We start from the raw sequence: 14,347 nt of genomic DNA, 5'->3' as shown, positions 1-14,347 counted from the left end.
ACACAGTAATTTAAACAATAAAATTTAAAACTCCCAAAATAAGAACACTGAAAAGAGTAAAGCATTCTAGCCTGAGCCATTAATGTCTACTTAAAAGTAAGTCCTATTGAGCACAGGATTCCAGCTAAAACAATTGTATAATTTAAAAGACTAAATTAAAGAGAGTTGTATGCACAGTCTTTCTAAAATCCAGAGACTGAAAGTCAATTCTATGATTGTTAGGATTCTATATTCCTTCTTTTATAATCTGGCATTGTGCTTTCATCATATTTTATTTCTCAATTGCTGAAAAATATTAGACACTGTTATCTTAAAAAGGCAATTCCTTACCCAAAGACTTAAAACTAAATGAAACAAAGGTAAGAGAATGGGTAAGAACAAGGTAGCAGTGATAGGATCCAAAAGCAAGTATTTTTAAAAAGAAAGGATTCCGAATACAAATGATAACATCTTAAGAGTTTGTAGAAGGAAATACAGTACAAAACACATGTGTTTTACAAAGTTTATTTTAATAACTAAAAAAGGAGAAAGACATATTAAGAGGAAGAAAGTTCCCAGAACAAGGAGAAGCCACAAAGCTAAGGCTGTACCAAGAAAACAAGAGGTCTAATATGAAAATTTATCCATGAACAGAGGTTAAAAACTGCAATGGAACATGGGAAGATCAAAGAAATAGGAATGATGAAGATTATAAGGTAAAGGTTTCCACTTGACATTAAAGTCCAGTCATGTCTGACTCTAGGAGGTGGTGCTCATCTCTGTTTCCTAGCCAAGGAAGCCAGTGTTTGTCCATAGACCGTCTCCGTGGTCATTGTGGCTGGCATGACTAAACACCAAAGTGCCCAGGACACTGTTACCTTCCCACCAAAGTGGTACTTTTTTATCTACTTGCATTACATGCTTTCAAACTTCAAGGTTGGCAGGAGCTGGGACGGAGCAATGGGAACTCACCCTGTTGTGCAGACTTGAACCGGTGACCTTTCAATCAACCAGCCCAGCAGCACAGCGGTTTAAACCATGTGCCACCTGCATTCCTTATTAAGATTATAGAGGATGTTAAAAGATGCTTATACTCAGTATCAAAAGGAAAAATACTAAGTAAACAGGAAATGAGATATGTAACACATGATGCCTCAGCACTATGAAGCACAAAAACAAAAACAGCAATATTGAAGATTAAAATAAGTTTGAAGACAGTTGAAGACCTATAAGAAGAAAATTAATATAATCAAGACAAGAAATAACCAAAACTGAATATTTGTGATATTTATAAAAAGTAATGGAAGTATTTGAATAAATGTATTCACACAAAGCAACAAAAGATAACACACCATGACTTCAAACATTCAAAGAAGTAATACAAGAAGTACTGTTTATAGTATGCTTAACTGGCATGCCAGGAAAAGACTTTGGAGGAAATGTCATAAATTCACTTTTGGAAGTTTTGTGTTAAAACTTCCAAAATGAGAAGCAAAGGAATGAAAAACAGCACTGGAGCAGAATCATGAATTTGAGTAACACCAGAATAAACATAATTGAAATCAAGGAGTGAATCAGCTGGCCTTATGGAAAAATATCCAAAGAAAAGAGAAAAATCTTAGTGACAATGATTAACAGTAATACAAAGAGAGCTAATGGAAAGATCAAGAGAGAATCCAAGCATTGGAGAAGACAATGGTTGATCATCTTGAATACTGCAGAAACATTAAGGAAAGCAAAAAAAAAGAATGAATTTTACAGCATTTAAATCTAAAAGCTTAAGCTATGTAAGGAAAAAAAACATAGAACAGGAACTTGAAAAAAAAGTAAACGAAAAAAAGACACAAGCTAGCTGCTAAGCAATTAGTTGACAAACGTTCTGACTACTTGGTGTAAAATATCAGCACAAGGACCTAGGGACAGTGAAGGCTGTACAGTGTTGGTGAAAATAGGGGAGAGAAAGCAAAAGAGACTGAATTTCTAATCTGTTCTGTGCTTCCTCCAGGCATATGTATGCTCCTAGCAATAAGCCTATTAAAAGAAAAAGTTTGGATGGGGATATAGCATACATCTGTATGGGACTGGTGGGAAGGAATGAGAAGTGAGGATGTCTAAATTTAATATAAAGCAATAAAATATATTGAGAAATTTCACAGGTGTTTTGTGAATGTTAAAACTCCAGATGCCAAATTTATGAAGATCTCAGTTTCATTTGTTAGTACACTTCTCACCAGTAGTGGAATTATCTTACGTTTCGGCAGATGGGGCACTGGAATACACAAATGCACTGTGGCAAGAAGAAAGGGTAAGCTAAATTCTCACACCATAATAACAAAGGGAGCAAATTATTATTATATCACATTTATAGCCTGCTATTCTTCCTCTTGTGAGGAACACACAGTGGTATATTTAGCTTTATGTTATCCTCACAACAACAACCCTGTGATGTAGGTTGGGCTAAGAGCATGCGACTGGCCCAAAGTAACCCAGTAAGCTTCATGACCAAGTGAGGACTATAACCTGGATCTCCTAGGTAGCACAAATGCCCAGAAATCACTGGGACCCCAGTCCTTTAACCACACTACACTTGTTCTCTTTATAGCTTAAAACCTGTAATTATGGAACCAGGATTTGTGAATAAGCCCATATCCAGGATACAAAAGGGAGAGCTCCCATCTTATTCTTATTCTTATTTGGAGCAAAGAGAAAAATACTTACCATTCCACTGACTACAACAGGATAATTAGGCATATGTTTAAATCTTTCAAAAGGAAGGTAGCACATATGCCCAGAAACCACTGACATGGCTAAAACCAGTGTCAAACAAACTATTAGAGAGAGAAAAAATGTTTCCTTCAGAAAATGGAAGTTTTGTCCAAACGAGAACAAAAAGGAACAGCAATATCTGACCAACATTCTTCAGAGAATATTTTTAAAATATGTGTCATCAAAATCATCAGAAGAGTTTTGAGGGGTGAATTTGCTTATTTAGTAACATGGGATTCATTAAAAATGAAGTAAATTTAAAACTTGGATCCTACTGCAAGTCAAATCATATCGAATCACTAATGCCTTATGTTTATTATGTTATATTTCAACAACTGGTACAAAGAAGATGCTTTAGAGAGTGGGCCCAGCTTTCACATATTACAGTCTTTGGGTTCATCTGATTCTGAGAAAGAACCAGAGAGGTAGGGTTGGCCAGACTCTGCAGCGTTAAGGTTACCTAAGTGAAGATTCCGAGACGAAGTGTGAGAAATAACCCCACCTTGGATAAGAACTGGGGGGGGGGGGAGCAGATTGGCAAGAAGTACCTTGAGCTGGCCAGGAGATGACAGGCAAAATGAGCAGACCAATTAAGGTGTCTGGCATTCCTGTCTTCTAGCCCTCAAGCAGCAGGGGCCACCCTGAAGGTGGGAGTCAGAATCTTTTTGGAAAGGGAAAGGAGGAGGAGGAGTCAACTCTTTACATGGGCAGATGTTTCTCTCACATCTCAAAAAAACTGCTACATTTATTTACACTATTTCAGAACTGGATATGCTCCAATGAAAAGATTGTGCTTCTATGTTCTCATCTAAGGAAAAGTGGGAGGAAGAAACCTGCTCATGATAGATGCAGATCTTGTTTGCTTGCAGGAAAAAGACAAAAGTCTTTGGCTATTTTGGATGCCCATCCTCCCATCCGTTAATATTGATTATGGTTAGCAGAAACAAGTCTTCAAAACATAGTTTTTAAAACTGACTTGTTTTCACTGACCGTTATTAAGATTAGTCACATGCTGGGGTTTGGACAACATGCTAAACTGCAGTTAATCTAAAATTGGAAGTTACAGGGTTCCCTCTCTTCTTCAATGCCTCACCAGAGGAATAGAGTATAAGGGAGCACATGAGGTAAAACTTGTTTACGTATATCTAAATGCAGCCCCTGTTAGGTATAAGCTGAGTCTGAATCTCATTTCAGCAAAGAAATCTGGCTGAGAAAAGAGAGTTGGATTCTACATAGGACTGTTCTCAAATGTTCTGTCCACCTTACCAGTTCTAGATGCAAAACTGAAATCTAATTACAATGCTCAGAACCCCCATCTTGTGGCCCCTCCCATACTGAACATCCCACTGGTTTTAGTTTCAGACATTCAAGTGGTAAGATCTGTTCCTTTAAAAGTCTGGAGTCAGACATGTTTTTGTCCTCATTAAGAATTAGCATATTGTTTACACAAAAGCAAAACAGGCCAGTTAGGAATAAATCATTACCAAAGCAATTCAGGCTGTGAGGCCTTATTCCAGTTTAAGTTAATATAATTTTAATGAGCACTTCAGAAAAGGGATATGATGCTTTGGAAAATGTTCCTAATTAATATCAGGCCTTAAATTAGGAATAACAAAAAAAGGCAGTATCATTTGGTCTCAAGCTGGAACTCAAGTATATTTTGGCATCATTACTAACTGTTAGCAGCAAGTTCTCAAAACAGATGCAAATCCTGATATGTGCCCTAAATATAAAACACATTGCAGAAAGAAGCTGAGATAAAACATATATCTATGCACTCACACATTGACTGCATTGCACAATTTCCTGTACCAGCAACAAATATATTCCTTTTAAGAATGTTCCACTCTTTTCCTTTCTTCAACTAATAATTTTTACACAGCAAATTCCAAGAGTGTACAAGGTCCCTTCACTTTTCCTGTCACAAGTTTTCCTGCTTTCATCCTTTCTTATAGATATTAAATAAATTAGAAATGCACAATATTTTTAAAAGATCAGATTGTGGCCTGAATCTGGAATTGAAAACCTAAATCCTAGAAAAACACATCTGAATATCATGGCCAATATTCCTAAAGCAGGAAGGCAATCATACTTTAAAGCCTTTGAACAATGACTGTAATGAAAGTTTCTAATCCAGAAAGAGATTCTCTGTTGATATTTATTCATTCATGCCAAAGATGACACTCAACTTGAATTAAACTAATGATGGGGATGTACTAAAAAGGACATGGAATGGCCATTGAAATCCATTGGTTCATTCAGAATGGCTATAGAAAATCATGTTTTAGAGACTGTCACCAAAGCAAAATACTTGCTAGAGGTTTAAACTTGAAATTAAAATACTTGCCTACACAGCCAGATTTATTTATTTATTTATTTATTTAGTGAACCCTGCTCCTTAATTGTTGCATTCTCTATCTCTCTTGAATAACAGGGTAAAATACTGTGTTCATTTCTTTTTCAAACATCACAAAGTATATTATTTTTGTAAATATATATTCTAAACTCCCTATTAAAAATGTCCATCCTGACTGCATTTTGCTCATGCACTTTGGTGCAATGTGCAATGGTGCTCCACACAGCTCAGAAGTCCTACTTCCATAGCTACATAATCATTTTCTTTGGAAAAAGATATGAAGAAGAGGCCAGCAGAGGAATCAAAAGCAAAGTGGCAGTGCAGGCAGTTCACTTGCTCATTTCACTCTGATGGTAGGACTTCAGAGCACTTTGGCTCTTCCACATGTTAGGTACTCATGTCTGAATGCATATGGACAAGAGCGCACTGCACGGCAAGAGACCTCCACAGCTGCAGCAGTCCCAGCTTTGCCAATTCCCCCGCAGGTACTGCCAGAGGCAAAGCTGCAACCGTAGCTGATTTGACAACCCTAAGCTATGCAGGCTATCAGGAGACCTGCAGCAAGTGAAGATGGGCTAAAGCAAAACCAATTATGTGGGGTCCAGTTCAAGCAGAAACATGTTTCACAGTTAGAGGACAGGAGATGGCTGGCTGGCGTTTCTAGAAGCTATGAATTCAAATCTACTCAATGGTACAAAAACATACTGAACAGCTGACCCCAGAAGGATATTTGCTGTCCTTTCTTTGGAAAAATTAAAAAATCCCATCTCTGAAATAAAAGAAATGGCACTAATGAAATCCTATATGCCTTTTGGCTGTGGTTCAGTCTGTCAGAGATGCACGGAAATAATATTTATATAATTATATGTCTTAGCTTTTTAGAAAAGGAAAAAAACCCCAAGATTAGACATTTAGCTGGCCAGGAGGCAAACAGGTGAATGAGAGGAGAGCGCTTGAGACAATAGCTCAGGCCTAGAAAAGCTGATGTGGAGGGCAAGAAGACTTGACAGGCCTGAGCCCTTCATACTTGAACAACTAACCATAAGGCATTGCTTCTGTTGCCCACACTTCAGGCAGGTAGTACCCACAACTTTCCCTGCGAAGCTTCAGTGGGGTCAGCACCATCAATTAGTTTTTATATAGTAAATACAGAAGATGATAATTTTATGCCATGTTACAATTACTTTACCTAGAAATGGGTCACTTGTATGCATAAAGGCATATGCATTACTTTAATATGACTGATACTAGTGTCAGTATTATTTAGTGTACATTTCTACAATTTCTTTATATCAGTCCACTGAGTAAATAGTCAAATCAATTCCCAGACTGATTTGATCTTGACAGGAGTACTTAGTATACAGTACCTAAGTAAAGAGGCATTCTTAAATTATTATCATCAGGGGGATGAAGGCCAGTTCTATAAAGACCACTTACAGTAATGGGTATGCCAATTTATGAAAGCTCAAATAAGGTGTTAGGAGGCAAACAGACAGAAAATGTGTAACTCTTTACATAAAATCGACAGAGCAAAGCATCCCTTCAGAAAATAGTGTGAAGCAGAGCAGACTGAAGCCATAAGATACTGTGACTTCCAAGCAATATTCAAGGTACAAGGCCAAAATCAGATGGGAAGGTGTAGCTCACCAAGCACCCCCAGCTGTTTTTGCTAACCTGAGGATGAGGGATTTTGCCTGAACAGTCCTGGTCTCCCTTTCCTAACTAAGGTAACTAGTTTAATCCAAACACAGTCTTTACCTGAGAGCCGCCTGGGCACATCGGTGATGGCAGGAAGACCCGTGCCTCGTGTGGAGGACAGGGGAGTTGTGGAATGAATGGATGGTGAAGTCATCTGGCTCAAGTATGATGGGTAAGACTGGTCATAGGACCATGGAGGGGATGACTGTGCTTGTCTGGGGTCTAAAAACAAAACAAAGGAGAAAATAATTTAAAATGAAAGACTTACAGAAAGGAACAGCCAATGGAGTGAAAGGGCCTAAGTACCATTTTGTAGAAAATGGGAATGGGTAAGAAGTAAGAACTCCAAACACTTGGCTCTTTTTCTTCATGGCGTATCTCATGCTGCTTGCAGCTACCAAAATTAGTCAGATTCTCAAGAGATGAAACTAATAGCACAATGCTATACATATTTACTCGGAAAGCAGTTCCAACTGAGCTCAGTGAGACTTACTCTAAGAGCAGCTACATTTGATTTCAGTCTTAAGACATATGAACTGAATGCACAATCAAATGCATCCCAATAGGAGCATTAGCTTCTACATCTGGCCTTGATGGCAGGAAAAGGGGGAACCTCATAGGGATGGTAATTTAACCTAGGTTTAAATCTCCAGTAAGAAAGGATATAAAGGGAGTGGATGTAAAATACATGTAAATAGAGAAAGCTGATTTAGAAGTCTTCAGGGTAATGAAAAACTGAAGGAACAGAGCAGGGGTAAATCAGCAACGAGAGCAGGTAACTCAGTTAGGGTTCCTTTTGTTTCAAAACTGCTGGAAATTCTTGACTCTTCAGATATATCTTATTATTGCAAGTCCCATCATGGATGTTGCAGGCCTGCTAATTGTTTTCATCTGAAAGAACAAACTCTTTCTATTCAGAGGAATGTACACATTTGAAGAAGCAGGGCTGGAGATGGTTGGTGGGTGTGAGCAGAGAGTGGGACTTCCCTCTCATCTTTGAGACAACCCTCTAAGGAAAATATCAAAACAATGTGCTGAAGATACCTCTTGGAAACCCAGCTTCCTTTTTTGAAACAAGCTGGATCTGAACCTGACTTCAGAGGCAGGATGAAACATGAACATTTTATCCGTTTCTGCTCTAATCCAGTTTTAACATAAAATGAAAGGTTCTGCAAAATTTAAGAAGGTCCTCTTATACTGTGCCTATTGGTCCATCTTGGTTAGATTCTACACTAGAGCTCATTTCATCTGGCAGGTGCTGCTGGTCCAGTATCTTTTCAAAATGGAGTTGCTGTGCAAGGGGCACACAGTAATCAGTACAGCACATAGAAACAGAGCAAGTCAGAAGGGACCTCCCAGCCCATCTAGTCTGACCCCTGGCTCCAGCCGGCTCCGCTCACAACATGCCCACCATGTGCATGTTCAGCCTGTCTTTGAACTTCCTCACCAATGGGGCCTCAACGACCTCCCGTGGAAGCCCATTCCATACCCGTAGAAGCAAAGGGGCAGCCATGTTGGTAATGCAACTGCTATGCACACATACATGGCATCGTAATTGTGGGAGAGCTGAACACCAGAGGCGTGTGATGGGGTTAGCGTGCTAGGGCTGAAACACTGAATCTTCCATTCTGGGCCCCTTGGCTCTGGAAGACCATTCCTGGACACCTGTTTAAATCAAGGTACAGGGACTCTGTTGCTCTCTATTGCATTTCATCCCCATGCCCAGCTCAGCTGGCTTTTTGCCCACATGTGATTCACCTCCTGCTGCCCCCCCCCCAATCTTTCTGTCTGAGATTTTTTCCTTTTCTCAAATCAAATGCCCTCCTCCCCCCGTCTGAACACCTCTTTTACACGCACATACATGCACATGCATGCATGCACATACACTTTAAAGCACATGTAAATTAGCATATGCATATTTGTCCTGGGGGGAAGTCCTGTGGCCTGAGCCAGACAACCTTCCTGCATCTAGCACTGCCCATGTGAAACACTTGTATGCATTTTATCTTTTACAATGCAATAATGTGCTACAATTGTTGGGAGGGCATGCTATAGTTCCAGTTTCCCATTTCATTTCATTTCACTTTTTATATTGGCTGGGCTTGCAAGATATGCTAAGCCACAGTGGCTATGAAGCTATGGTAGTTACGAAGCCACAGTGAGGAAGTATGTCATCTGAATCTGGCATGACTCCCAGGAGACTTATAACCCAACCCAACAAGCCATCACTTGTATGGTTTGCTTGACCCTCTTTGGCTTGTTGTGTCATCTAAACCTGAACAAATGACACAACCAGCCGTGGTTAAGCAAAAAATGTAGCACCACTTGAGCCAGCGTGGCTAAAAGGCTAGCAGGTTTAGCTAAGTGATTAGTGGGCAACTGGCATTGCCAGTCACAGTGGCACTTGGGGGTAGCTGCCAAAAGCTGCCCCCCATTCCACTGCTATCACAAGTCCTTCTGATCTTCTACAACTTCATTTAAAAAGGAGGGGTCCCAATGGGGACATACAAAGATGCCTTTCCAAGGACCCCCAGTAGTACTTTGGAGGTGCTTCCCATGGTCCTTCTACTTTTCAATTTTTTTCAGTTGTCCTCTTTCTGCCAACACCCACCTTCCCCTGCTCCTAAATTCCCTGTTCACACAAATTGGTCAGGCAGAAGTAAAAACAGGGGTACTCTAGGGTAAGATAGGATGGGAGGGGGGTTGCCCGATAAAACTGTTCCCAAACCTCTCCAATGCCTTGCAAAGCCTCCAGTTAAGTACTTCTCCCTCCTGGATGCCCCCATTGGAATAGCAAAGGAGGAGCTGATGGCATGTTTTCATGGTCTCAGGATTTCATGCTAAAAAGGGATGGGGGCAAGACACAGTGAAGCAAAAATGGCTCATGACCACAGTGGGCAGTAGGGGGCATCGTCACTCTCCCATGGGTTCCTCTCAGATAGCAGCAGAAGGAGCAAGGTGGTAGGGGTGAGAGAGGTGGCTTTGGAGACACAATGCGCCTGATTTTCATCGAGGCACACTGCAGCACTTACAGCAAAGAAGCCACTGTGCATGGCTTGTTAAGCCAAAGGCCTAAGGTGTCATGCTGCAAACCCTCCCATCACCAGGAAAGGCACTAGAATAGATTGGTCCCAGCTCAGGACTGGCTGGCTGCAGTTCTCCAGAGTGTCAGGCAGGAGATTTCCCCAGTCCTACCTGGAGAATGCATGGACTGAAGCCAGGACCCTTTGGCACATGAAAGCATCCACTCCACCACAGAGGTTCAGCCCTTAGTGAGCCAACTGCAGTCTAAGCAGAAACATGCCAGGGATCCCTTTAGTATTTGTGTGGGAAAAGGCACATCTGGATAGCATCACTGTAACAACAGGTCAGCATAACAACATATAGCTACTTGGATTCAAGTAACTAATCCACACCTAACCCCCGCCCCATATGCCCATTTAGCCCCCTATTTTGAATCATTCCCATCTTTTGTTTCCTATGAAGGTAGCTATTTGGCTGAGTTTCATTTGCTAAGACAATACTATGTCTGTACTGTGAGGTTTGCAAACTCTTTTAGTTTTCAAGTAATCTGGTAATGAAAACAGAAACTCCTGATCAACATTTGTTACCCCTGTACTGGTTAAAAAACACATCCTGTGTAAGAGAACTTACTTTGCAATAATTATACAACTTGCTGCCACTGCAGTAATATTTGTATTGTTCCAGAGCCTTTCTGCTGTTTGCAAAGCAGCAGATCAATTCCACCTTTTATTCAAGCTATATCTTAAGGGAGTTTCTGATTTGCAGACATAAACCAAATAACTAACTGGCTGAAGAAATACCACATCTTCATCTGATTATTAGCAAATCCACTTTCTTTTCTTTCATACAAAGTAAGTTTCAGCCTCCCCCTGCCCCACCCTCTGTTCAAATATGAAGAGATGCTACTTCCATAAAGCAAGTAACTATATTAGATAAATAAAGGGGAACCCTTTCATGTGGGGGAGGGGTCCTTCACTCCCCACCTGAAGGTTCCCCTTTAGGAACCTATAAGCATGACTCAAAGGGATAGCATTTGTATTTATTTTATTTCTTATATTTGCTGTATTTGCAGGGCTCTACAAATTTGCAGTGCTGGTTGACTACTGATATGATAGAAGCATACAGTATTTCCTCTACAGCACATCAGTAATATAATTCACTATTTGGAGAAGGTGAATCACACATTTAGAAAAGGCCTAGAAGGCTTCAACCCCCTGCCCAATGCAGGACCCAAGTCTCCCATCCAGTCTAACCAGACCTGATCCTGCTTGATTTCCACGATTAGGCAGGATCAGGCACTTTGAGAGATACTGAAAGAGCATTTGGGGATTCACATGGTTCTTTAGTCCAAACTGAGTTTATTACTACTTCAAACCAAGTGAAGGATAACCAAGAACCTATATTCCACTGTAAAAAGGAATTATCTAAAAGATTCCAGTGATGCTACAATTACTGATGCAGCCATTACTAACTTGTAAAGCTTACTTCAATGAAGAGGCAAACTTTAAGAGCTCCCAAATTCTATTTCAGTTTGGGATGGGGTAAGAAGATGAAGCTTCACTTTGTACACAGTGCTCATAACTTGGGCCACTGGATTGGAACCCAGTTTGCACCTTCACTGCATCAAGTTAGCATTACCGTAGAGCCCTGGACTAATACAGAGCACACATATCCAGGTAGTAGAGCCTATGAGGCGGGCTGAAAGGGCTTGATTTTGTTAGCATACAAGAGAACCTCAAGTACAAATATATGCTTAAATATACAAAAGGATCTTAGAAAAAATGAGAATGCCAGGTTGCAGGGGCCCTGGCCTGGCTTTCTTCCTGCTCTGCTGCCCTACACTCTCCCAGCTTCCCCAACAACCATTGTCCACTGTGTCCTGCCAGCCGGGCTGCCCTCCTGGCCCAGCTTCCCACCCCCCACACCCCCTACCTTTCTCATTACTCTCCTTCCTTTAAAGGAGCAGTGGAGAGTGATGCTGCCACCTGTCCTGGGAGTGTGGCCTCAGACTGCCTGGAGATCTGGAACAAACTGCATCTCTCTCTGAAAATAACTGGGGATATTCTAAATGTTTCAGTTTATAGATATGATAGCAGCTCTTCCTAGAATAGGGCCCCCTGGAAGTGTTGAACTACAAATCTTGACTATGTGCCATTCTAGTCCAAAGTGTCCAGAGAGTTCCAGCTTGGGGAAACTGCCCTGCCCTGAAATTACAGAAAAGAAATGGCCAGCTTTGTTTCTTTGCAAAATGAATTACTCCTAAGCATAACAGGCCACTGATTAACACAAAATAAACACAAAATAAAATTGCAAAACCTAACCAGTTAGCCAAATAAAATCATGGCTGGAATGACAAAGAGAATGGAGAATGTTTAAATGGAGATAATGAATCAGGACAGAGATTTTTTTTAAATCCCTTTTAAAAATCCCTTATTGAGATTTGTACAAACAAAATTTAACAAAAATGCAGATTTCAAAGCACTCAGTCCATTGGCATCTTGATACTAATGTAGTGATGATTAACTCCCATCATGGATTTATCAAGAACCAGAATGGATTTGTCAAGAACAAGCCCTGCCAAGCTAACCTTATTTTATTTTCCAATCAGGTAACATCCTAAGTAGATCCTTGAAATGCTGTGGACATCATATCATCTTGATTTCAGCAAGGGATGTGACAAAAGTGCCCATGATATTCTGATTAGCAAATCAGTTGTGAGTTGGATGGCACTATTACTGCATGGATCCACAACTGGCTACAGACATTTAATCAAAGTGTGCTCATCAACTGTTCCTCATCAAACTTGGAAGTATAGAGTGAAGTACCACAAGGCTTGGTCCTGGGCACTAAAGTCCTCAACATTTTTACTAATGAATGGTGGAAGAAATGGAGGGGCGGGGGAGTACTTACCACATTTGCAGATGACACAAAATTGGATGGTATAGCTAATACTTTAGACGAAACCTTTTAAATGTTAAATTTATATTCCACCCTTTTTCTGTGAGGAGCCCAGGAAAAAATGATCTTGGTATGTTAGAAAACTGGGCAGAAAATATATTTAATAGAGCAATTCTTTTACAAAAAAGAAATCAAATTCACATAAAGGATACCTGGCTGGGAAACAATACATTTGAAAAGGATCCTGGAGTTGCAGTCAGTTACAAGCTGAATATGAGTCACAGTGTGATGTGACTGTAAAAAAATAAATGCACAATGAAACATAAAATAAAAATACAAATGACAAATTTTAGGTTACATCAACAGAAGTATAGTTTCAAAGTCATGGGAACTAACAGATCCACTCTACTCTGTGCTAGGCCTCACACTAGAAGAACTCAGAGAGATGAAAATAAGTTTGGAGAATGGCTACAAAGGCAACTGGGACACTAGAAACTAAGTCCTACAAGAAAAGAGTAAAGAGACAGGTATGTTCAGCCTTGAGATGGCTACAGGGGCATGTAACAGGCCTACAGGATTGTCACATGGAAGAGGTTCACAGCATGTTCTCTGTCATTCAAGGCAGTAAGGCACAAAACAATATGCTTAAGTTACAGGAAGACAGGTACCTGTTCAATATCAGGAAACACTTCTCAACAGGCAGAGCAGCCAGACAGTGGAACCAGCTGCCTGGGGAAGTGGTGGATGCTCCCTCACTCGAGACAGTCAAGCAGAGACTGCACAACATCTGCCAGAGATGCTTTAAACTGTATTCTGCACTGAGCAATGCTCTAAATGGCCCCTTCCAGCTCTCAGGTTCTGTGAAATGTACTGCTGGAAGGTCTGGAAGACCATTCAAATTAGAAAAGCTGCTGCTGAATATAACTCAGGGCTGAACTAAGTGCAGTCATCGATAATGTAGGGAAATGCTGCTGCCTAAGTTGTGGTTAAACAGAAAAAATGTACTAGAGTTTGAGCAGATGGAAGTATATATGTTTTTAACACCATCAAATGCCTTCTGTTTCAGTAGACAATCCACTGACCTGTTGAAAATTATTACTTTCCTAATACATGTGAGACTCTAAGAATAACAGAAGCACAGAAGATGTAATGATGGCACATTGCCCCAGTCAGGAGCAGTGCACAGACAATGTTCACACACAAAACTGTTTAGCATTATTATTATTATTAAAAACTTTTATATGCCATCCTTTATGTAGAACATGTATAACATTACTAAACAGCAGCCTCCCGAGGTGGCTGTCCTGATTAATCCATACATTGTATTAATCTTCAGTGTGTAACTTAATGAACTGTATTTATTAACTGAAGCATTTCAGCCTCTCGTTTTGGTTCTGTGAGGTCCCTAAGTATGCATGCATCTAAGCTCTCACCTGCAGTGCTCAAGAAAGAGCAGCTGCTGTGGTTTTTTCCAAAGGATCCCCAAGGCTTACTTTGATGCAAGTCTCTGTCCAGAGTCTGACTTCAGAGACAGGGTGCAGCTATGGAACATGTGGAGTAAGAATGCAAAAAGAGAACTTTTGTGTGTGTGTGCATGTGTGCATGCACATGTATGTGCAGGTGCAT

General features: G+C 40.4%; 1 protein-coding gene across 6 annotated transcripts in view; it reads right to left on the bottom strand.

Annotated features, from left to right (window-relative positions):
• The window catches only part of RUNX2 (RUNX family transcription factor 2), a 287,798-nt gene that overhangs the window by 89,732 nt on the left and 183,719 nt on the right, over nt 1–14,347 (bottom strand). For 5 of the 6 annotated variants that reach the window (XM_044419216.1, XM_044419212.1, XM_044419215.1 and 2 more), the window contains one exon: nt 6,860–7,021. The exons of the other annotated variant lie outside the window; for it this stretch is intronic. In XM_044419216.1, the coding sequence (XP_044275151.1) occupies nt 6,860–7,021 (162 nt within the window). The remainder of the gene's footprint in view (nt 1–6,859; nt 7,022–14,347) is intronic. 6 annotated transcript variants of the gene reach the window in all.

This window comes from Varanus komodoensis, unplaced genomic scaffold, assembly GCF_004798865.1.
Source record: "Varanus komodoensis strain SLA01 unplaced genomic scaffold, ASM479886v1 scaffold100, whole genome shotgun sequence".
Taxonomy (NCBI): Eukaryota; Metazoa; Chordata; class Lepidosauria; order Squamata; family Varanidae; genus Varanus; species Varanus komodoensis.
This window is presented reverse-complemented; position numbering and strand designations above follow the sequence as displayed.